The sequence below is a fragment of the Ranitomeya variabilis genome, chromosome 8 (genome assembly GCF_051348905.1).
Source record: "Ranitomeya variabilis isolate aRanVar5 chromosome 8, aRanVar5.hap1, whole genome shotgun sequence".
NCBI lineage: Eukaryota > Metazoa > Chordata > Amphibia > Anura > Dendrobatidae > Ranitomeya > Ranitomeya variabilis.
The window spans coordinates 110,831,270-110,855,662 of NC_135239.1; the positions used below are offsets into that span (position 1 = coordinate 110,831,270).

General features: G+C 43.9%; 1 protein-coding gene across 2 annotated transcripts in view; it reads left to right on the forward strand.

Annotated features, from left to right (window-relative positions):
* LOC143787905 (L-selectin-like) overlaps positions 1 to 24,393 on the forward strand; it is a 507,551-nt gene that overhangs the window by 278,499 nt on the left and 204,659 nt on the right. For both annotated transcript variants that reach the window (XM_077277060.1, XM_077277062.1), the window contains exon 7: positions 15,137 to 15,322. In XM_077277060.1, coding sequence (XP_077133175.1) covers positions 15,137 to 15,322 — 186 coding nt within the window. The remainder of the gene's footprint in view (positions 1 to 15,136; positions 15,323 to 24,393) is intronic.

The following is a 24,393-nucleotide window of genomic DNA, read 5'->3' on the forward strand; positions in this document are numbered from 1 at the left end:
GATGATACACACTGTTCTTGGCGATTTCCCCCAGTTGTGGACTCAAATAAATCAGGCCATCGTGGTACCTGTATTAACGTTTCATCAACCGAAACCGCCTGAACTAAACGTGGTGCCAGATCCCCCGGACCCGCCATCACCACAGACCCCGCCAAACGATGCCATGCCCACCGTCGGACCGGCGGAGCCTCCCTCTGCTATCGGCGAATCTGCCATACCCACTGTTGCTAGCAGCAGCTCTGAGAAATCCAGCATGCCAGTGCTACCCAGACTCACTAGAAGCGTAGCTAGAAGGCAGTGCACTACACCAGTGGTAGCAAGCATAGCAACCCCTGCACTACGGAGGTCTACACGTAGCACCAAGAATCAAACTCCCCTTTGCTACAAAACTTGGAGGTATTAACAAAAGTTCCAAATTGTGTTTGTGTAAATATCTTTGTTACAAGTTTAAAAATGGACAACGGGGCAATGGACAGTGAATTGCTCCAAAACTTTCAAAAGGGGACCCCTTTGTTTACCCGGGGTCCCTGCTGTTTTAAAGTTACAACCACTGGACTGAGAGTCATAAACTGTACATGACCAAACTTTCGCAACATTCAAGAGTCCTCACCTCCCATAAAGGGAAGCACTGTTATTATTACTTGTTTATTGCATTTCAAAATTTGGTATGTTTGTTGTTAACATGTATTGTTGTTTTTCTTTTCCCAGTCCGGGAGTACTGGATTTAACCGGGGGGGAGTGCAGCGCCCCAGAGTCCTGGTCGTTGCAGTACTGTCGCTCCATCGCTAAGGGGAGTGATGGTCTGTCTGATGGCACTAAAGGAGTTCACCTGACCAGGTATGACAGACACACATTACACTTCACACTCCGGCCACCAGGGGGAGTGGTTCTATCTAGTAGGCCACTCCTCACACTTTGGTAAAACTGGGGGTTGGACAGGAAGTTAGAGAGAAAGTAGCTGGGAAGAGCTCGAGAGAGGACCTGTCAGGGGTGGGATCCTGGCAGAGTCCTAGAAAGGGACAAATCGTTACGGAGTTGTGCCTGTGCCTTACAGCAGCAGACTCCTAAGAAAGGACAAGAAGCGAGGTTTATTGTGAAGAGTGAGAAATGGGAATACAGCTAAAAAGGAGATAATATCAGAAGGAGTCGTGCCTCGAGAATAGCAACATCCTTCTGAGGCGCGTAGCCGGTGGCCGGAACGCCGAGAAAGTAAGAGACTCCACGCATTACTTTAGACTACGGCCGGGCAGTTAACCAAAGGTTGGCTGTCTCACCATACACCTAACGAAGACAACGGAGGCAAACTATGGGAGAGGGGCGTCCCTAGGATCCCTATAAAATAGCTCCAGGCCTTTCCCGTCATACGGGTGCGTCCTAGCCATATCATCTGGGGGATGAAGAGAGAGAGAAAGAACAGAAATATACACGACAGTTGTGAGGACTATCCCGTGGTGCTCAGCAGGGAGGTACTACAACACAAAGGCGCTAGAAGGTAGACACTGATTTCCACCTGCAAAAGGAACTCCGGATGTGCCTTCGGACCGGCCGGTCTCAGACAGCCCTGTTAACAGTACTCTGGATTGAGGATCCCGAAGCCTTCAGTAAAGAGGTAAAGAGACTACAACCCTGTGTCCTCGTTATTCATCGCACCTAGCACCGCACTCCATCATCACACCTTCCATTGGACGCCCCTTAGCAGGGTAACGGACCGGGTCTAGCCACTGTGACACCCCCAGAACTGAGATAGAGAAGCCTGGCACCAAGTACCCCGCGGCCCTGTGTCTGGGGGCGCTCCAATTGCCAATAATTTCCATCTGTTGTCTATTCCATTTGCACAACAGCATGTGAAATTGATTGTCAATCAGTGTTGCTTCCTAAGCGGACAGTTTGATTTCACAGAAGTTTGATTTACTTGGAGTTATATTCTGTTGTTTAAGTGTTCCCTTTATTTTTTTGAGCAGTTTATATATTATTCATTGTGTAAACTGGGGGGGGGGGGTCAGTGAGGGATCAGTGACCTGTCAGCAGTCTGCATTATGAATACCTAATCAGAGCACCACATAAAGACCCCCACAGGCCGCCCTGGAGCATGAGCATATCATTAACTCAAAACTAAAAATAAGCATTACAGAACAACTACAAGATGGATTTCATCCACCAAGGTATCAATTTAATCAGTATAACGGCGCCGACCTGACACAGTCTGTAGAACCTTCTTCCTCCTATGAAGCCGTTGAGCTACGGAAGAAGTGCTTTCTCTATTAATTTAAGGGATATTGTTTGTTTTCTTGCTTTGTGAGGTTTCAAAGGTTTTGTTTTTTTCAGTTTTCCCCCATCTTGGCTTGTCTATATAGTTTTAGTTTTTCTTCATTTTGCATGTTTGCCTATTTTATAGTTTGATCTTAATGAAGCTTCACTGGGAGAGAATGTTAGAATTAAGTCATTTAGTTATTGATGGCAATAGTTCTAGAGATCCAAATGACCTTATATGTAGATTATTTTATTTTATTTTAATATATAATATGTTTTAGAGGAGGTAGAAGTTGTTTTCAGTTGTTGAATTAGGATTTTAAATTCACCTCTGAGGAGGAGAGTCTCTCTGTTTTAAGTTATATTAAGGTACATGCTGAATAATTAATTTGTTGTTTATAGATGCAGAATTACGTTGTTTGCTGGGTGTTGAAAATGTAGCTGTAGTACTGGATGTAGTCATTAGGTGGCAGCAGCATTCTGTGTATAAGTATAGCTTATAGTCTTAACGGATATACAGTATGTGTTATATATTAGTAATGCCCAAATTTCCAGTAGTTTGTTAGAATTGCCAGTAAAACTAGTGATGTAAAGGAAATAAGAATAACCTTTATATTCCAAGAATTCTTTCTCTCTCCTCTTGTTTTCCCTTTCTCTACTTTATTTCTTCTTTTTCGTTTATTTCCCCTCCTCTTTTTCTTTCCCTTTCCTCTCCCTTCTGGTCCTGTCCTTCTTCTTTCTCTTTTTCCTTCTTCTCTCCCTCCTCCCCTCCTCTCTCTTCATCTTTCTATTCTTGGTATTTTCCACTTTTTTTCTCTCATTTTCTCTTTCTCTTACTTTTACCTTTCTCCCATTGATCTTCCTCTCTTTTGCCATCCCTTTTGATTGGGGTGGAAATCAGTGAGAGGGGACGCAGTGGTACCTTTTGTGGTGGACATGCAGAGCACGGTCTGTCATTTCCATTTTCTATATGTCGATGGACACTCTGCGATATTGAAGATGGCGTGAAGATCTTGTGGCTCCCATGCGTGTCCGCAAATATGGTGGCATCTAGGCAGGTCTCCTCACCTGAAAGTGATCACAATGCTAGTGTGACAGGAAAACTTTCTCCTCCAAGAAGGAACAATTGGAAGGAGGTAAGTATGGTCACTCGAGTGGATGACTCACTCCACCACTGTCTGTTCTGACGGGGTTTCACTGCTGTTGCTTGCGGTCTTGTCTTGTGGTCTGGGGTCAGGTGAGGTGGCATCTGTCCAGAAGTTTTACCCCGAAATTTCAGTGGCGATGTTAGGCATTATGTCTGCAGATCAGTTGAGGCGGGTTTCGGTCACTAATGGATGTTCAGTGGGTATCCTTGTTAGCCCAGAGTGGTCTATAGAACTACATGGCTTCTAAATCTAATATATAAAGCTGAATGTGTGTATGTGTGTATGTATGTATGTATGTGTGTATGTCCGGGATTGGCATCTGAACCGTCGCAGCTACAGCCACAAAATTTTGCACAGTCACACGTCTGGACCCCGAGAGCGTCATAGGCTATGTTGTGAGATGAAACTTTAACCCCGCGCTTTCCAATTCACCAAACAATTTTGCCCCTATCTACATAATGGGGAAAAAATGAAAGGAAAAGTGTTGGAGGCAAATTTACAGCTGCCAGATGTGAACAAGGGGGACTTAAAGAATGACAGCGATGGCGCCAAAGAGTATATACTGTACAGTTGCTAAGGTGGGGCCCCAACATGGGATAATCACCACACCACCACGGGGATATGAACACACACACAAAATGCGCCACACACTACCACGTGCTCGAACACATATACCACCCTCAGCACACATTTCACCACACATACACCAACCTCGCCACATAAAAGTCGAAACACAAAAGTCGCCGCTCAAAACTCGCCACGCGCAAAACTCTCCACATGCAAAACTCGCCACACGTGAAAAACTCGCCACATGGAAAACTCGCCACACGCAAAACTTGCATACGCGGAAAAATTGCCACATGCACAAAAGTTGCAACACATGCAAAAGTTGCCTCACACAAAACTTGCACATACTCAAAAGACACCACACATAAAACTCGCCACGCGCAAAACTCGCCATGCGCAAAACTTGCTGCACAGAACTTGCTACACTAACCTGTCACATGCAACTCGACACACAAAAAGTTGCTACACGCATGTCGCCACACAAAACTCATCTCACAAAAGTCGCTACATGCATGTCGCCACACGCAACTCAACACACACAAATTGACACACGAAACTCGCCCTAAAACACACACAAGTCTGGTATTATCCTTCAAAAATAAAAATCTGATTAATAAGCAGACAAACTACAAGAGCAACAAATGTACCATATAGGAATCTGGCAGCTGTCAGTCACATGACCAGTCTATTATGTGTATGTGTGAGCTAATATATACTGCCAAGGGGTGGGCTTCCTGTAGGCTGGGGATTTATCAGGCTGCCAATTTAGCTTACAAATACTGAGGTAAAAATACTGACCAAATAACGTGTGAACGAGGTCTAATACAGGAGGAGATGACATACAGATATATACTATATACAGGAAGAGATGACACAGGTATATACTATATACAGGAGGAGATGACACACAGGTATATACTATATACAGGAGGAGATGACACACAGATATATACTATATACAGGAGGAGATGACACACAGATATATACTATATACAGGAGAGATGACACACAGATATATACTATATAGAGGAGGAGATGACATACAGGTACATACTACATACAGGAGATGACATACAGGTATATACTATATACAGGAGGAGATGACACACAGGTATATACTATATACAGGAGCAGATTACCTACAGGTATATAGTATATACAGGAGGAGATGACATACAGGTATATGCTATGTATAGGAGGAGATGACATACAGGTATATACTATATACAGGAGGAGATGACACACAGATATATACTATATATAGGTGAGATGACACACAGGTATATACTATATACAGGAGATTACATACAGGTATATCTAATATATAAAGCTAAATGTGTGTATGTATGTATGTGTGTATGTCCGGGATTGGCATCTGCACCGTCGCAGCTACAGCCACAAAATTTTGCACAGTCACACGTCTGGACCCCGAGAGCGTCATAGGCTATGTTGTGAGGTGAAATTTTAACCCTGCGCGTTCCAATTCACCAAACAATTTTGCCCCTATCTACATAATGGGGGAAAAAGTGAAGGGAAAAGTGTTGGAGGAAAATTGACAGCTGCCAGATGTGAACAAGGGGGACTTAAAGAATGACAGCGATGGCGCCAAAGAATATATACCGTACAGTTGCTAAGGTGGGGCCCCGACATGGGATACTCACCACACACGGGGATATGAACACACACACAAAATGCGCCACACACTACCACATGCTTGAACACATATACCACCCTCAGCACACATTTCACCACACACACACCAACCTCGCCACATAAAAGTTGAAACACAAAAGTCACCACTCAAAACTCACCACGCGCAAAACTCGCTACATGCAAAACTCGCCATATGCAAAACTAGGCTCACGCAAAACTCGCCACACGTGCAAAACTCACCTCATGGAAAACTCACCTCATGCAAAACTTGCACACACAGAAAAATTGCCACATGTACAAAAGTTGCACCACATGCAAAAGTTGCCTCACACAAAACTTGCACATACTCAAAACGCACCACACATAAAACTCGCCACGCGCAAATCTCGCCATGCACAAATCTTGCTGCACACAACTTGCTACACTAACCTGTCACATGCAACTCGACACACAAAAAGTTGCTACACGCATGTCACCACACAAAACTCATCTCACAAAAGTCACTACACGCATGTCGCCACACGCAACTCAACACACACAACTTGACACATGAAACTCACCCTAAAACACACAGAAGTCTGGTATTATCCTTCAAAAATAAAAATCTGATTAATAAGCAGACAAACTACAAGAGCAACAATTGTACCATATAGGAAATAAGGCAGCTGTCAGTCACATGACCTGTCTATTATGTGTATGTGTGAGCTAATATATACTGCCAGGCTGCCAATAGCAACCAATCACAGCTCAGCTTCTATTTTGCTACAGTTAATTAATCTGAGCTCTGATTGGTTAATATAGGCAACACAGACATTCTCAGTATAACAAAGCTAATATATGTTAAGAAATGCTTCTATTAGCTTAGTTTTTGCCTTTTAATAATTACATTTCTATCTATTTGTTTTGTGGTTTTTGTGTGCAGAATAAATTTTTGTTAACACATTCTATTTTGCTAACAGCAGTCATTAACCCGGGCGAAGCCGGGTAGTACAGCTAGTCTTTTATAAATTTTCTGATTTTTCCGAGATCTGAGAGACACGTCATTCTACCCAAACTGCTAGGCTGCGCCCTTAAACATATCTAATTTTGATAAGTTTTGCTGACACTCCACCGATAATACGGAATAATCTTCCAAAGTTAAATGCTTCAATCTTATTTTTAATTTCTTCAATAGCCGCATTAATGGATTTAAGAATTTTCTTACTTACATTATTAAATTGTATGGCATTAAACTGCATTCATTAAACAAAAAACCTTTCCCATACATGTACGATATCCATTATTATGTGCATTTTGTTGTAATTGTCATTTTTTACCTTCCAAGATTCTAACTTCACTTAGAAATTTTTCAAGGGAAATAACAACCCGAATGAAAGTGAATTTTTTAGTTAATAGATGTTCTAAGTGATGAAATGTGCTTTCCAATCAATCATTCTGATTATTGTCCATAAGATCTGTTATGATCCGGTGACCTTGGAGCCGCATGAGACTTTCTCAGGAGTAGGTGGAACCTGTACTGACCGCAAACCCTAAACTGTCACCGCAACTAGAAGTAGCCGTGGGGTGTACCTAACACATCCTAGACACCTCGACACAGCCGGAGGACTAAATACCCCTATAGATGGAAATGGGAATTCTATCTTGCCTCAGAGCAGAACCCCAAAGGATAGGCAGCCCCCCACAAATATTGACTGTGAGTATTAGAGGAAAGACACGCAGGCAGAAATCAGGATTTAGCAAAAGAGGCCACACTAGCTAAATAGGAAAGGATAGGACAGAATACTAAGCGGTCAGTATTAAAACCCTAAAAATATCCACAGCAGATAATACAAAAATTCCACCATCTAACTAAAGACATGAAATGTATATCTGCATCTCCTGAGAATCCAACTTGACTGAAATAACCAAACACAGTCTAAGCTGGACAAGAAAAAACATTGAATAGTACTGAATTGTAAAGCACACAGCATGTGTGCTGTAGAAACAAAACCAGACACTTATCTTTGCTGATTTGGAAGCAGGGCAGGAGGAACCAGACAGAGATGCAAAACCTCCAAGAACAATGGACAACTGGCAAGGGCTAATGAATCCTGCACACCTAAATATCCCAGTCAGAGCTGCAATCAGCAGGGACACCTGCCCAGGATTGCAACCCAGGGACAACTGCATTACTACCAACAACCACCGGAGGGAACCCAAGAGCAGAATTCACAACAGTACCCCCCCCCTTGAAGAGGGGTCACCGAACTCTCACCAGAGCCCCCAGGCCGATCAGGACGAGCCAGATGAAAGGCACGGACCAAATCAGCAGCATGGATATCAGAGGCAAAAACCCAAGACTTATCCTCTTGGCCATAACCCTTCCATTTAACAAGGTACTGAAGCCTCCGCCTCAAAAAGCGAGAATCCAAAATCTTCTCAACCACATACTCCAACTCCCCATCAACCAACACAGGGGCTGGAGGATCAACAGAGGGAACAACGGGCACCACATATTTCCGCAATAAAGATCTATGGAAGACATTATGGATAGCAAAAGAAGCCAGAAGGGCCAATCGAAAAGACACCGGATTAATAATCTCAGAAATCCTATAAGGACCAATAAAGCGAGGCTTAAACTTAGGGGAAGAAACCTTCATAGGAACATGACGGGAAGACAACCAGACCAGATCCCCAACCCGAAGCCGGGAACCAACACACCGACGACGGTTAGCCGAACGTTGAGCCTCCTCCTGAGACAATACCAAATTGTCCACCACATGAGCCCAAATCTGCTGCAACCTGTCAACCACAGAATCCACACCAGGACAGTCAGAAGGCTCAACCTGCCCCGAAGAAAAACGAGGATGAAAACCAAAATTACAAAATAAGGGCGAAACCAAGGTAGCCGAACTAGCCCGATTATTAAGGGCAAACTCGGCCAATGGCAAGAAATCCACCCAATCATCCTGATCAGCAGACACAAAGCATCTCAGATAAGTTTCTAAAGTCTGATTAGTTCGCTCGGTCTGGCCATTTGTCTGAGGATGAAATGCGGAAGAAAAAGACAAATCAATTCCCAGCTTAGCACAAAAGGCCCGACAAAACCGAGAAACAAACTGGGATCCTCTGTCGGACACAATATTCTCCGGAATACTATGCAAACGAACCACATGCTGAAAAAACAACGGAACCAAATCAGAAGAGGAAGGCAATTTAGGCAAAGGCACCAAATGCACCATCTTAGAGAACCGGTCACAAACAACCCAGATGACAGACATCTTCTGGGAAACCGGAAGATCAGAAATAAAATCCATAGAAATATGCGTCCAAGGCCTCTCAGGGACCGGCAAAGGCAAAAGCAACCCACTAGCACGGGAACAACAAGGCTTGGTCAGCGCACAAGTCCCACAGGACTGCACAAAAGAACGCACATCACGCGACAAAGAAGGCCACCAAAAGGACCTACCAACCAAATCTCTGGTACCAAAAATACCAGGATGGCCAGCCAACACAGAACAATGAACCTCATAAATCACTCTACTAGTCCATCTATCAGGAACAAACAGTGTCCCCACTGGACAGCGGTCAGGTTTGTCAGCCTGAAATTCCTGAAGAACCTGTCGTAAATCAGGGGAAATGGCAGAAAGGACCACCCCTTCTTTCAGAATGCCGACCGATTCAAGGACCTCAGGAGAATCAGGCAAAAAACTCCTAGAGAGGGCATCAGCCTTAATATTCTTAGAACCCGGAAGATACGAGACCACGAAATCAAAACGGGAAAAAAACAAGGACCATCGAGCCTGTCTAGGATTCAGCCGCCTGGCAGACTCGAGGTAAATCAGATTTTTATGATCGGTCAAGACCACAATACGGTGCTTAGCTCCCTCGAGCCAATGTCGCCACTCCTCAAATGCCCACTTCATAGCCAACAACTCCTGATTGCCGACATCATAATTGCGTTCAGCGGGCGAAAACTTACGGGAAAAGAAGGCACACGGTTTCATCAGGGAACCAACAGGATCCCTCTGAGACAAAACGGCCCCTGCCCCAATCTCAGAAGCGTCAACCTCAACCTGAAATGGAAGAGAAACATCTGATTGACGCAACACCGGGGCAGAAGTAAATCGGCGTTTAAGCTCCTGAAAGGCAGAGACAGCCGCAGAGGACCAATTCGTCACATCAGCGCCTTTCTTCGTCAAATCGGTCAAGGGTTTAACGACACTGGAGAAGTTAGCAATGAAACGGCGATAAAAATTAGCAAAGCCCAAAAATTTCTGAAGGCTCTTCACAGACGTGGGTTGAATCCAATCATGAATGGCCTGAACCTTAACCGGATCCATCTCTATAGATGAGGGAGAAAAAATAAAGCCCAAAAAAGAAACCTTCTGCACTCCAAAGAGACACTTATAATCCTTCACAAACAACGCATTATCACGAAGGATACCATCCTGACCTGTTTCACCTGTTTCACATGAGACTCCCAATCATCGGAAAAAATTAAAATGTCATCCAAATATACAATCATGAATTTATCAAGATAAGTCCGGAAGATACCGTGCATGAAGGACTGAAAAACAGATGGAGCATTAGAGAGCCCGAATGGCATCACAAGGTATTCAAAATGGCCTTCGGGCATATTAAATGCAGTTTTCCATTCATCACCCTGCTTAATACGAACAAGATTATATGCCCCACGAAGGTCAATCTTAGTAAACCAACTAGCCCCCTTAATCCTAGCAAACAAATCGGAAAGCAGAGGTAAAGGGTATTGAAACTTGACCGTGATCTTATTCAAGAGGCGATAATCAATACAGGGTCTCAAGGAGCCATCCTTCTTAGTAACAAAAAAAAACCCTGCTCCCAACGGTGAAGAAGATGGCCGAATATGTCCTTTCTCCAAAGACTCCTTAACATAACTCCGCATGGTGGTATGTTCAGGCACAAACAGGTTAAAAAGTCGGCCCTTAGGAATCTTACAACCTGGAATCAAGTCAATCGCACAATCACAGTCCCTATGCGGTGGAAGGGAACTGGACTTGGGCTCATGGAATACATCCTGAAAATCAGACAAAAACTCTGGAATTTCAGAAGTGGAAGAAGAGGAGATTGACATCAAAGGAACATCATTATGAACCCACTGACATCCCCAACTAGTCACAGACATAGACTTCCAATCCAACACAGGATTATGTGCCTGCAACCACGGAAAACCCAGCACGATAGATTCAAGTAAATTATGCAACACCAGAAATCGACAATCTTCCTGATGGGCTGGCGCCATGCACATGGTCACCTGCGTCCAGAACTGGGGCTTATTTTTAGCCAAAGGTGTAGCATCAATGCCCCTTAAAGGAATAGGGTTCTGCAAAGACTGCAAGGGAAAACCACAACGCCTGGCAAACTCAAAGACCAATAAGTTCAAGGCGGCGCCTGAATCCACAAACGCCATGACAGAAAATGATGATAATGAGCAGATCAAGGACACAGATAATAAAAATTTAGGTTGTACAGTACTGATGGTAATTTGTTATGGACCTGGTGGTTAGGTGCACCTGGAATGACCTGATGGTTAAACTAGAAGACAGGACAAGCTCTGGGAAGTGGGAACTTTGCTGACCGCAAATCCTAAACCTATAACACACACACTAGAAATAGCTGTGGAGCGTACCTAACTCTCCCTAGATGCCTCTTCACAGCCTAAGAGCTAACTGCCCCTAAAGATAGGAAAATAAGCCTTACCTTGCCTCAGAGAAATTCCCCAAAGGTAAAGCCAGCCCCCCACATATATTAACTGTGAGTTAAGAGCAAAGTCACAAACACAGGGATGAAACAGGTTTCAGCAAAGGAGGCCATACTTACTAAATAGACTGAGGATAGGAAAGGGATCTATGCAGTCAGCACAAAAAAACTACAAAAGCCACGCAGAGTGTGCAAAAAGACCCCCGCACCGACTCACGGTGCAGAGGTGCCACTCTGCAACCCAGAGCTTCCAGCTAGCAAGGCAATATCATGTTAGCAAGCCGGACAAGAACTTAGCAAGTACTAAGAAATATATTCAGTACACAATGAACAACAAATGAACTAGCAGGGACTTAGCTTCTGCTGGAGTAGACAGGTCATCAGAAAGATCCGAGAGAGATCTGAACCAGTACTAACACATTGACAGCTGGCATGGAGTAACGATCTGAGTGGAGTTAAATAGAGAAGCCAGCCTAGCCGCAAATGAGGGCAGCTGAGGGAACCACCTCAGAACCAGCAGTTCCACTCACAGCCACCAGAGGGAGTCCACGGACAGAACTCACCGAAGTACCATTCATGACCACAGGAGGGAGTTCGAGAATGGAATTCACAACAGTAATTGAACTAGCGATCCTCCTTTCCAGGACAGACTGAAATGACATGAGAAGCATCGCCACAATAAAAACACAACCTATTCTGACGTCTGAATCCCTGTTGTTCCGTTCTAGACAGAATCCTATCACACTGCATTGACTCAGGCATCTGCTCTGAGGACAACGCCACAGCGTGCACAGTTCTGCGCTCCCGCAAACGTCGATCAATCTGAATGGCCAGAGACATAGAATCACTCAGACCGAAAGGCGTGGGAAACCCCACCATAACATCTTTAATGGATTCAGAAAGACCCTTTCTGAAAATTGCCGCCAAAGCATCATTATTCCATTTAGTCAACACAGACCATTTTCTAAATTTCTGACAATACAATTCTGCCGCTTCTTGACCCTGAGACAGGACCAACAAGGTCTTCTCCGCTTGATCCACAGAATTTGGTTCATCATATAATAAACCTAAAGCCTGAAAAAAGGCATCTACATTAAGCAAGGCCGGATTCCCAGATTCCAGGGAAAATGCCCAATCCTGAGGATCACCACGCAGCAGGGAGATGACAATTTTAACCTGCTGAATGGAATCACCAGAGGATCAAGGTCTCAGAGCAAAAAACAGTTTACAGTTGTTTTTAAAACTCAAAAATTTGGACCTGTCCCCAAAAAACAAATCAGGAGTAGGAATCTTAGGCTCTAAAACTGGAGTCTGAACAATATAATCAGAAATACCCTGTACCCTAGCAGCAAGCTGGTCTACACGAGAAGCTAATCCCTGAACATCCATGCTAGCACAAGACTCCTCAGCCACCCAGAGAAAAAGAGGGAAGAAAAGACAAAGCAGGCTACAGAAAAAAAAATGGCTCTTTCTTCCCTTCTTCTGAGATGCATTTAACTCATTGTTGGCCAGTTGTACTGTTATGATCCGGTGACCTTGGAGCCGCATGAGACTTTCTCAGGAGTAGGTGGAACCTGTACTGACCGCAAACCCTAAACTGTCACCGCAACTAGAAGTAGCCGTGGGGTGTACCTAACACATCCTAGACACCTCGACACAGCCGGAGGACTAAATACCCCTATAGATGGAAATGGGAATTCTGTCTTGCCTCAGAGCAGAACCCCAAAGGATAGGCAGCCCCCCACAAATATTGACTGTGAGTATTAGAGGAAAGACACACGCAGGCAGAAATCAGGATTTAGCAAAAGAGGCCACACTAGCTAAATAGGAAAGGATAGGACAGAATACTAAGCGGTCAGTATTAAAACCCTAAAAATATCCACAGCAGATAATACAAAAATTCCACCATCTAACTAAAGACATGGAATGTATATCTGCATCTCCTGAGAATCCAACTTGACTGAAATAACCAAACACAGTCTAAGCTGGACAAGAAAAAACATTGAATAGTACTGAATTGTAAAGCACACAGCATGTGTGCTGTAGAAACAAAACCAGACACTTATCTTTGCTGATTTGGAAGCAGGGCAGGAGGAACCAGACAGAGATGCAAAACCTCCAAGAACAATGGACAACTGGCAAGGGCTAATGAATCCTGCACACCTAAATATCCCAGTCAGAGCTGCAATCAGCAGGGACACCTGCCCAGGATTGCAACCCAGGGACAACTGCATTACTACCAACAACCACCGGAGGGAACCCAAGAGCAGAATTCACAACAAAGATCATCATGAAAAAATCATCTATGTGCAAAACAGGATTAGATCTATATTCAAAAATGCCCATAGTATACATGTGGCTAGCTTTGCAGACCTATTACTAAGTAGTGAAAAAGAATTTAAAGACCACTCACAAAACAATAAAATAGCCACTGCCGGTGAAAAGTTTCACACGTCAACACATAGTGTTAAATATTCATATAATATAAACAACGCAAATGCAGGAACTTAGCTAGAGATGTCAAAAGCTAGTACAGAGGTAATGGTATCTCCGAACCCCACAACAACCTTCCCAACTCAGCCGCACATGTACTGCGTATGTCAGGTGTGCTAGCTATGGATTGAGCTTGAAACCAAGCCCATGCCATATCTGACAGATGTCAGCTGTTATTATACAGCTGACATCTGCCTGTAACAGTAGCTATCAAAACCAAGCTCCAATCGCTGCTGTTAACCCTTTAAATACCACTATCATTCTCTGTAGTGGCATTTAAAAAGAATATGTCACATCTCCAGATGTTATTACAGGGGTTGTCCAGGTTCAGGGTGCAAGTCTGCAGTCACAGAGAGTGACTGCAGACTTATGAATGCTCACATTGCACACACTGTGCCCTGGGCGAATTCTCTGGTGCCAGGAACCTGTCATCATGTGTCCACATGTATGTGATATACACACTTCTGGCCACATTCTTACTAGACATGTCCAGCCTCACTCAACACACTGGCATTGAGCGAGGCCAGAAACGTCTAGTCAGCATGTGACATGATGAAGGTAAATTACATACTTGCGGTCACGTGCCTGCCAGTATCTGCACAGGACAATCTTCCACTGAGTGACTGCAGACTTGTACCTTAAGGCTGGACAACCCCTTTAACCTTCAGATACTGTATGTGGTCCATTTGCATGTTAACAGTGTGCTAAAGCTGTGTGGCCACTGCACTGAAAGCCCGGCTACCAGTAGAAAAGTAACTTTATGCCTCCTGGAAACCAACATGGCTTCAGTCACCACTCAGTACATTTACCACGCTCGGCACAGGCTGGTAGCCAGCTCTACAGTGATGCGCTTGAACCAGCTGTCTCCCAGTGCCAGTGTGTGGTAGCCGCCGCTCACTATGTACTGAGCAGTGATTGTAGCCGTGCTGTGTATGATAAAATTAATGTTGTTTTTTATAACTTTAATTTGCCTCACAAAAAACAAGCCTTCTACTACTGTCGGCCGAAAAATATAGAAGTTAAAAATATAAATAATAAAAAACTCTTAGAAGAAGGGGAGGAAAAAAGACAAGTGCACAGCAGGAAAAGATTAAAAAATTTGATCAAATAAATAGTGCCGCATCATTACCTGCTTTCACAATGACACTTTTTGATTATATTACTGTTTTTTCTTTCACTATCTTCATCTTCTACTTTCTGCAGTGAACATCAGGCTTCCTCTGACTGTAACATTGTACACAAACAGCAATTCCTAAATAGTAACATAACTCTCTCACTTCAGAGCATCATTATTTCTATTCTAGCTGTTACCTGTGATACGCTCAATTCTCCTCCACATGGATCGTATATATGCAATCATCCATGGAATAAAAACAGCTTTGGTTCCACTTGTGAATTCACTTGCTCCGAAGGATGGAATTTAAAGGGACCCAATAAGACAACATGTAGCTCCAAAGGTCAATGGACAGAATACACACCTGAATGTGAAGGTATTTTCTAAAGATTTTTCTGTGCATATTATTATCAATAATAACAATGAGGTCGGCGTAGCCCTACCGTACAATATGACACAGTGCTCTGTGAGAAAACATTGCATAGCGCTCGGACCAGAGTTAATCTATGGGGCAGCTCACATCAGCTTTTTTTCTCAGGCATATTTGATGTGCATGTAAAATTGCAGCATGCTGCGATTAGGACTGAGACTCGCCAATGCAAGCCTATGGGTGCGAGAAAAAAAAATCGCACAGCACTCGGATCATGGGAGTGCTGTCCGCTTTTTAAACACTGATTTCCTTTGAAAAGCTGGCAATTCATCTGCCGCGTACAGTAAAATAACACTGACAGGTTAGAATAGAATAGATAGAATAGTTGTATATGTATTTATATTACATAAATAGGTAGATAGAATAAAAGCCGGCAATTCATGTGCCTGTACTGTAATATCACAGCAGGAGGCTACAGGATAGAAGAGATGGATTACATACAGTAAATACAAATAGAATAGGGAGATATAAAGATGTCTGAGACATATACAATTAGTGCAGTGTGTGTGTAGCTTACTGTACATGTATTTAATTATTAAAAGATTATTTTTCTCAAAAAATGGCATGGGCTCCCACTTAATTTTCTTAACCAACAGAAGGAAAGCCGACGGTGGGGGATGATGTTTATAGCCTGGGAAGGGAGTAATACTCATGTAGCTTCCCAGGCTATTAATGTCAGCTCACAGCTCACTTAGCCTTTACTGGCTATTAATATGGGGGACCCTCAAAAAAATGATGTAAGGTCTCCCTATAATTAATAACCAGCAAAGGCTATGCAGATAGCTGTGGGCTGGTATTAATAGCCTAGGAAAGGCCCATGGACACTGGCCCCCCAGGCTGAAAACTGTTATGACCTGGTGGTTAAGAGGCCACACTGATATGACCTGGTGGCTAAAACGCAACATGGGATGAGCTCTGAGAAGGTGGTATCTCTACTGACCGCAGTTCCTAATCCTAACAACAACACTAGTAATAGCCGTGGGATGTTCCTGACTCTCCCTAGACACCTCGTCACAGCCTAAGAGCTAACTGCCCCTAAAGTAAGAAATAGAAAGCTATCTTTCCTCAGAGAAAACCCCCAAAGGAAAGACAGCCCCCCACAAATATTGACTGTGAGTGGAGAGGGAAATGACGTACACAGAAATGAAATCAGATTTCAGCAAAGGAGGCCAATACTAAACTTGATAGACAGAGAGAAAAGGATACTGTGCGGTCAGTATTAAAAACTACAAAATCCACGCAGAGTTTACAAAAATGAACTCCACACCGACTCACGGTGTGGTGGGGAAAATCTGCTTCCCCAGAGCTTCCAGCTAGCCTGAATATGACATAGTGACAAGCTGGACAAAAAGAGACATATTTGCAGAGCAATAGAGTCCAAACAAATGGACAAACAAGAACTAGCAAAAACTTATCTTTTGCTGACAAGGACAGGCCATATGAGAAATCCAAGGAGAGAACCAAATCCAACCAAGAACATTGACAGCTGGCATGAACTAAAGCCCAGAGCAGGTTTAAATAACAAACCCAGGCAAGGCGATCAGTGGAGGCAGCTGCTACAGCTACCTAAAGGAGCAGCAGTTCCACTCAAAACCACCAGAGGGAGCCCAAGGGCAGAACTCACAAAAATACCATTAGCAACCACAGGAGGGAGCTCCAGAACGGAATTCACAACAGTACCCCCCCCTTGAGGAGGGGTCACCGAACCCTCACCAGAGCTCCCAGGCCGATCAGGATGAGCCAAATGGAAAGCACAAACCAAATCGGCAGCATGAACATCGGAGGCAACAACCCAAGAATTATCCTCCTGGCCATAACCCTTCCACTTGACCAGATATTGGAGCTTCCGCCTCGGAAAACGAGAATCCAAAATCTTCACCACATATTCCAATTCCCCCTCAACCAACACCGGAGCAGGAGGGTCAACGGAGGGAACCATAGGTACCACATATCTCCGCAACAAGGATCTATGGAACACATTATGAATGGAAAAAGAAGCTGGAAGGGCCAAACGAAAAGACACCGGATTGATAATTTCAGAAATCTTATAAGACCCAATAAAGCGAGGCTTGAACTTAGGGGAAGAAACCTTCATAGGAACATGACGAGAAGACAACCAGACCAAATCCCCAACACGAAGCCGGGGATCAACACACCGACGACGGTTAGCAAAACATTGAGCCTTTTCCTGAGACAATGTCAAATTGTCCACCACATGAGTCCAAATTTGCTGCAACCTGTCCACCACAGAATCCACACCAGGACAGTCAGAAGGCTCAAGCTGCCCCGAAGAAAAACGAGGATGAAAACCAAAGTTACAAAAAAAAGGCGAAACCAAGGTAGCCGAACTAGCTCGATTATTAAGGGCAAACTCGGCCAACGGCAAAAAGGTCACCCAATCATCCTGATCAGCAGACACGAAGCATCTCAAATAGGTTTCCAAGGTCTGATTGGTTCGCTCCGTTTGGCCATTTGTCTAAGGATGGAATGCTGAAGAAAAAGACAAATCAATGCCCATTCTAGCACAAAAGGACCGCCAAAACCTAGAAACGAACTGGGAACCTCTGTCAGACACAATATTCTCCGGAATACCATGTAAACGAACCACATGCTGAAAAAATAATGGAACCAAATCAGAGGAGGAAGGCAACTTAGGCAACGTTACAAAATGGACCATCTTAGAAAAACGGTCACAAACCACCCAGATGACAGACATCTTCTGAGAAACAGGAAGATCAGAAATAAAATCCATGGAAATATGCGTCCAGGGCCTCTCAGGAATAGGCAAAGGCAAAAGCAACCCACTGGCACGGGAAAAGCAAGGCTTAGCCCGAGCACAGGTCCCACAGGACTGCACAAACGAACGCACATCCCGCGACAAGGAAGGCCACCAATAGGACCTAGCCACCAAATCTCTGGTACCGAAAATCCCAGGGTGACCAGCCAACACCGAACAATGAACCTCAGAAATTACCCTGCTAGTCCATCTATCAGGAACAAACAGTCTCCCCACTGGACAGCGGTCAGGTTTATCAGCCTGAAACTCCTGAAGTACCCGCCGCAAATCAGGGGAGATGGCAGAAAGAATCACCCCCTCCTTGAGGATCCCAGCCGGCTCAAGAATTCCCGGAGAGTCAGGCAAAAAACTCCTAGAAAGGGCATCAGCCTTCACATTCTTAGATCCTGGAATATACGAGACCACAAAATATAAACGGGAGAAAAACAGAGACCACCGAGCTTGTCTAGGATTCAACCGCTTAGCAGACTCGAGGTAAATCAGATTCTTATGATCAGTCAAGACCACCACGCGATGCTTGGCTCCCTCAAGCCAATGTCGCCACTCCTCAAATGCCCACTTCATAGCCAACAACTCCCGATTGCCGACATCATAATTACGCTCAGCAGGCGAAAACTTTCTGGAGGAGAAAGCACATGGTTTCATCAAAGAGCCATCAGAATTTCTCTGAGACAAAACAGCCCCTGCCCCAATCTCAGAAGCATCAACCTCAACCTGAAAAGGGAGCGAAACATCTGGCTGACGCAACACAGGGGCAGAAGTAAAACGACGTTTAAGCTCCTGAAAGGCCTCAACAGCCGCAGAGGACCAATTCATCACATCAGCGCCCTTCTTCGTCAAATCGGTCAGAGGCTTCACCACACTAGAAAAATTAGCAATAAAGCGGCGATAAAAATTAGCAAAGCCCAAAAATTTCTGAAGGCTCTTTACAGATGTGGGTTGAGTCCAATCATGAATGGCCTGGACTTTAACAGGGTCCATCTCAATAGCCGAGGGAGAAAAAATGAAACCCAAAAAAGAAACCTTCTGAACTCCAAAGAGGCACTTAGACCCTTTCACAAACAACGCATTAGAACGAAGGACCTGAAACACCATCCTAACCTGCTTCACATGAGACTCCCAATCATCGGAAAAAAACAAAATATCATCCAAATACACAATCATGAATTTATCCAGATAATTCCGGAAGATATCATGCATAAAGGACTGAAATACCGATGGAGCATTAGAGAGCCCGAATGACATCACAAGATATTCAAAATGGCCTTAGGGCGTATTAAATGCTGTTTTCCATTCATCAACTTGTTTAATACGCACGAGATTATACGCCCCTCGAAGGTCAATTTTAGTAAACCAACTGGCACCCTTAATCCGAGCAAACAAATCAGAAAGTAAAGGTAAAGGGTACTGGAATTTGACCGTGATCTTATTGAGAAGGCGATAATCTATATAGGGTCTCAAGGAGCCATCCTTCTTGGCAACAAAGAAGAATCCAGCCCCCAACGGTGATGAAGACGGGCGAATATGCCCCTTCTCCAAGGACTCCTTTACATAACTCCGCATAGCGGCATGCTCTGGCACAGACAGATTGAAAAGTCGGCCCTTAGGGAACTTACAGCCAGGAATCAAATTAATGGCACAATCGCAGTCCCTATGAGGAGGCAGGGAACTGGACTTGGGCTCATCAAATATATCCTGGAAATCCGAAAAAAACTCAGGAACTTCAGAAGAAGGGGGCGAGGAAATTGACATCAAAGGAATATCACTATGTATCCCCTGACAACCCCAGCCAGTTACAGACATAGATCTCCAATCCAGCACTGGATTATGTACCTGTAACCATGGAAAACCCAGCACAACAACATCATGCAAATTATGCAACACCAAAAAGCGAATATTTTCCTGATGTGCTGGAGCCATGTACATGGTTAACTGTGTCCAGTACTGAGGTTTATTCTTGGCCAATGGCGTAGCATCAATCCCCCTTAAGGGAATAGGGCTCTGCAAAGGCTCCAAGGAAAAACCACAGCGCTTGGCAAATTCTAAGTCTATTAAGTTCAGGGCAGGGCCAGAATCCACAAATGCCATAACAGAAAAGGACGACAATGAGCAAATCAGGGTAACAGACAAGAGAAATTTAGGCTGTACATTACTAATGGTAACAGACCTAGGGACCCTCTTAGTACGCTTAGGGCAATCAGAAATAGCATGAGCAGAATCACCACAGTAAAAACACAGGCCATTCTGACGTCTGAATTTCTGCCTTTCTGCTCTAGTCAAAATCCTATCACATTGCATAGGCTTAGGACTCTGCTCAGAGGACACTGCCATATGGTGCACCACCTTGCGCTCGCGCAGACGCCGATCGATCTGAATGGCCAAAGACATTGACTCATTCAGACCAGCAGGCGTGGGAAACCCCACCATAACATCTTTAAGGGCTTCAGAAAGACCTTTTCTGAAAATCGCTGCCAGGGCATACTGATTCCATTTTGTGAGCACAGACCACTTTCTAAATTTCTGGCAGTATACTTCTGCTGCTTCCTGACCCTGACACAGAGCCAGCAAAGTCTTTTCTGCCTGATCCACAGAATTAGGCTCGTCATACAGCAATCCGAGCGCTTGAAAAAATACGTCAATATTGAGCAATGCAGGATTTCCTGGCTCAAGGGAGAATGCCCAGTCCTGCGGGTCGCCACGCAGCAAAGAAATAACAATCTTCACCTGCTGAATGGGGTCACCAGAGGAACGGGGTCTCAGAGCAAAAAACAATCTGCAATTATTTTTGAAGTTCAAAAATTTAGATCTATCCCCAGAAAACAAATCAGGAATATGAATTCTAGGCTCTAATACCGGAGTCTGGACAACATAATCTTGGATACTCTGTACCCTTGCAGCGAGTTGATCCACCCGCAAGGACTGACCCTGAACCTCCATATCAGAACCAAAATCCTGAACCACCCAGAGATTAAGGGGAAAAAAAGACAAAACAAGCCACAAAGGAAAAAAAAATGACTCAGAACTTTATTTTCCCTCTTTTGAGATGCATTTAACACATTGAGGGCCAGCTGTACTGTTATGACCTGGTGGTTAAGAGGCCACACTGATATGACCTGGTGGCTAAAACGCAACATGGGACGAGCTCTGAAGAGGTGGTATCTCCACTGACCGCAGTTCCTAATCCTAACAACAACACTAGTAATAGCCGTGGGATGTTCCTGACTCTCCCTAGACACCTCGTCACAGCCTAAGAGCTAACTACCCCTAAAGTAGGAAATAGAAAGCTATCTTGCCTCAGAGAAAACCCCCAAAGGAAAGACAGCCCCCCACAAATATTGAATGTGAGTGGAGAGGGAAATGACGTACACAGAAATGAAATCAGATTTCAGCAAAGGAGGCCAATACTAAACTTGATAGACAGAGAGAAAAGGATACTGTGCGGTCAGTATTAAAAACTACAAAATCCACGCAGAGTTTACAAAAATGAATTCCACACTGACTCACGGTGTGGAGGGGCAAATCTGCTTCCCCAGAGCTTCCAGCTAGCCTGAATATGACATAGTGACAAGCTGGACAAAAAGAGACATATTTGCAGAGCAATAGAGTCCAAACAAATGGACAAACAAGAACTAGCAAAAACTTATCTTTTGCTGACAAGGACAGGCCATATGAGAAATCCAAGGAGAGAACCAAATCCAACCAAGAACATTGACAGCTGGCATGAACTAAAGCCCAGAGCAGGTTTAAATAACAAACCCAGGCAAGGCGATCAGTGGAGGCAGCTGCTACAGCTACCTAAAGGAGCAGCAGTTCCACTCGAAACCACCAGAGGGAGCCCAAGGGCAGAACTCGCAAAAATACCATTAGCAACCACAGGAGGGAGCTCCAGAACGGAATTCACAACAGGAAACATAATCTCTCAGCTGCCCTAGAAAAGCTGCATCTCTAAGATGTGCCAATTCTGGCACTTAGCCTCGCTCTTCCCATTTGCCTGTAGCAGTGGCAAGTGGGGTGATAGTTGGGGGTTCGATATCAACTTTGTATTGTCAGGTGACATCAAAATCTGAGGTTAGTAATTGAGAAGCATTAATAAGACGCCCCTATTACTAACCTCATAGTCATATTGTATAAAAAATATAGACACCCAGAATAAAGTCCTTTAATTGAAAGAATGACACATACTCCTTTAATAAATAAATTATAATTAAACCATACTTACGACATCACCCATTCCACAGATGCCATTGTCTTCTGCAAAATAGTTAAAATAACAAACAACAATATTCCTCACTTTTACGCAGAGAAGATGATAATCCATTTGTCCCATGACGGGTCGAGCTCTGCTACATCTAGATGGCAAGCTGCATGGTTGCATGATGCGATCATACAGCCAGTCATCCAGGAGAGACACTGACACTGGATGTCAGGCTGTATGGTTGTATCAAGCAACCATGCAGCCTGCCATCTAGATGTAGCAGAGCTCGACCCATCATGGGACAAATGGATTAGCAGCATCTCTGCAGAAAGGTGAGGAATATTGTTATTTGTTATTTTAACTCTTTTGCAGGAGGCAATGGTGTCTGTGAAATGAGCGATGTCGTAAGTATGGTTTAATTAAGGTTTATTAAAGGAGTCTCTGTCATTCTTTCAATTAAAGGACTTTTTTCTGTGTGTGTTTTTATACAATATGACTACAGGGTAAGTAATTGGGGCATCTTATTGATGCCTCTCCATTACTAACCACGGAGCTTGATGTCACCTGACAATAGAAAGGTGACATCAACCCCCCAACTATCATCCCACTTACGTTGCCACTGCTATAGGGCAAGTGGGAAGAGTGAGGCTAAGTGCCAGAATTGGCACATTCTAGAGATGCTTTTTTCTGGGGTGGCTGAAAGCTGATGGTTTTAGCCAGGGGGAGTATCCATAGCACCTTCCTGGGCTATTAATATCAGACTACAGCTGTCTGCATGGCCTTTGCTAGTTATTAATTACTAGATTGTGGCCCGATTCTAACACATCGGGTATTCTAGAATATGCATGTCCCCGTAGTATACCTTTATGACATCATCGTCGCCTTGGCAACCATTATGACATCTACGTCGATACTGTGCCCGTCGCTGATTGGTCAAGGCCTGGCGGCCTCGACCAATCAGAGACACGGGATTTCCAGGACAGACAGACAGACAGACAGACAGACAGACAGACAGACGGAAAAACCCTTAGACAATTATATATATAGATAGGCGGACCATATGTCATTTTTTGTGGGTCCCACATTTAATAGCCAGTAAAGCCTAATTACACAGCTGTGAGCTGATATTAATAGTCTGGGAAGCTCCATGGGTATTACCCCCTCTCCAGGTTATAACCATCAATCCCCAGCCATCAGCTTTCCCTCTGCTGGTTAAGAAAATTATGCAGGAGCCCGCGCCAATTTTTTTTTCAGAAAAATAAATGTTTTTCAATGATGTACAGATCAGGGGACTGTGAGGGCCACTGTAAAACTTTCAGCTTGTGACTTTTCAGATAGTCTATGGTGGATTTTGTCATGTGTTTAGGATAATTTGTAGAAATCATCCTCTTTTCAACTTCAGCTTTTTTTTTACAGATGATATTATGTTTGCATCAAGAATTTCTAAAAAATGAATTGAATCTATTCTTCCCTCTACCTGTGAAATGCTCCACGTGCCATTGGCTGCAACACAACCCCTAAGCATCATTTATCTACCCCCATGCTTAATGGTTGGCAAGATGTTCCTTTCCTGAAATTCTGTGACCTTTTTTTTACCATACATACCTTTGATCACTGTGAACAAGAGAGTTCTATTTTAACCTCATCGGTCCACAAAACTTGTTTCCAAAATGCATGAGACTTGCTTAAATGTTCTTTTGCATACTTGATAGGATATTCAAGATGCCGACAATTCTGCGCTCCTCTAAAATCAGGCAAGGGAATCACAGAGTTCAGAAGAGTTGCATACTTTTTTCAGGGCTATAAAACTATGTGTTTCGTGGACGTCCTGTCCACTTCCTCAGGTACATAGCCAATCAATTGATTGTCACCATCTTGAATATCCTATCTTGAATTTCATGAAGTTCCTTCGCGGGTTTGGTGCCATCTGCAGCCCTCCTATCATACTTACTATATGTGTTGTGCATACTCACAACGTGTAAAGGTGGGAATTTTACCTTACAGTAAACTAATTGTTATTTTGGT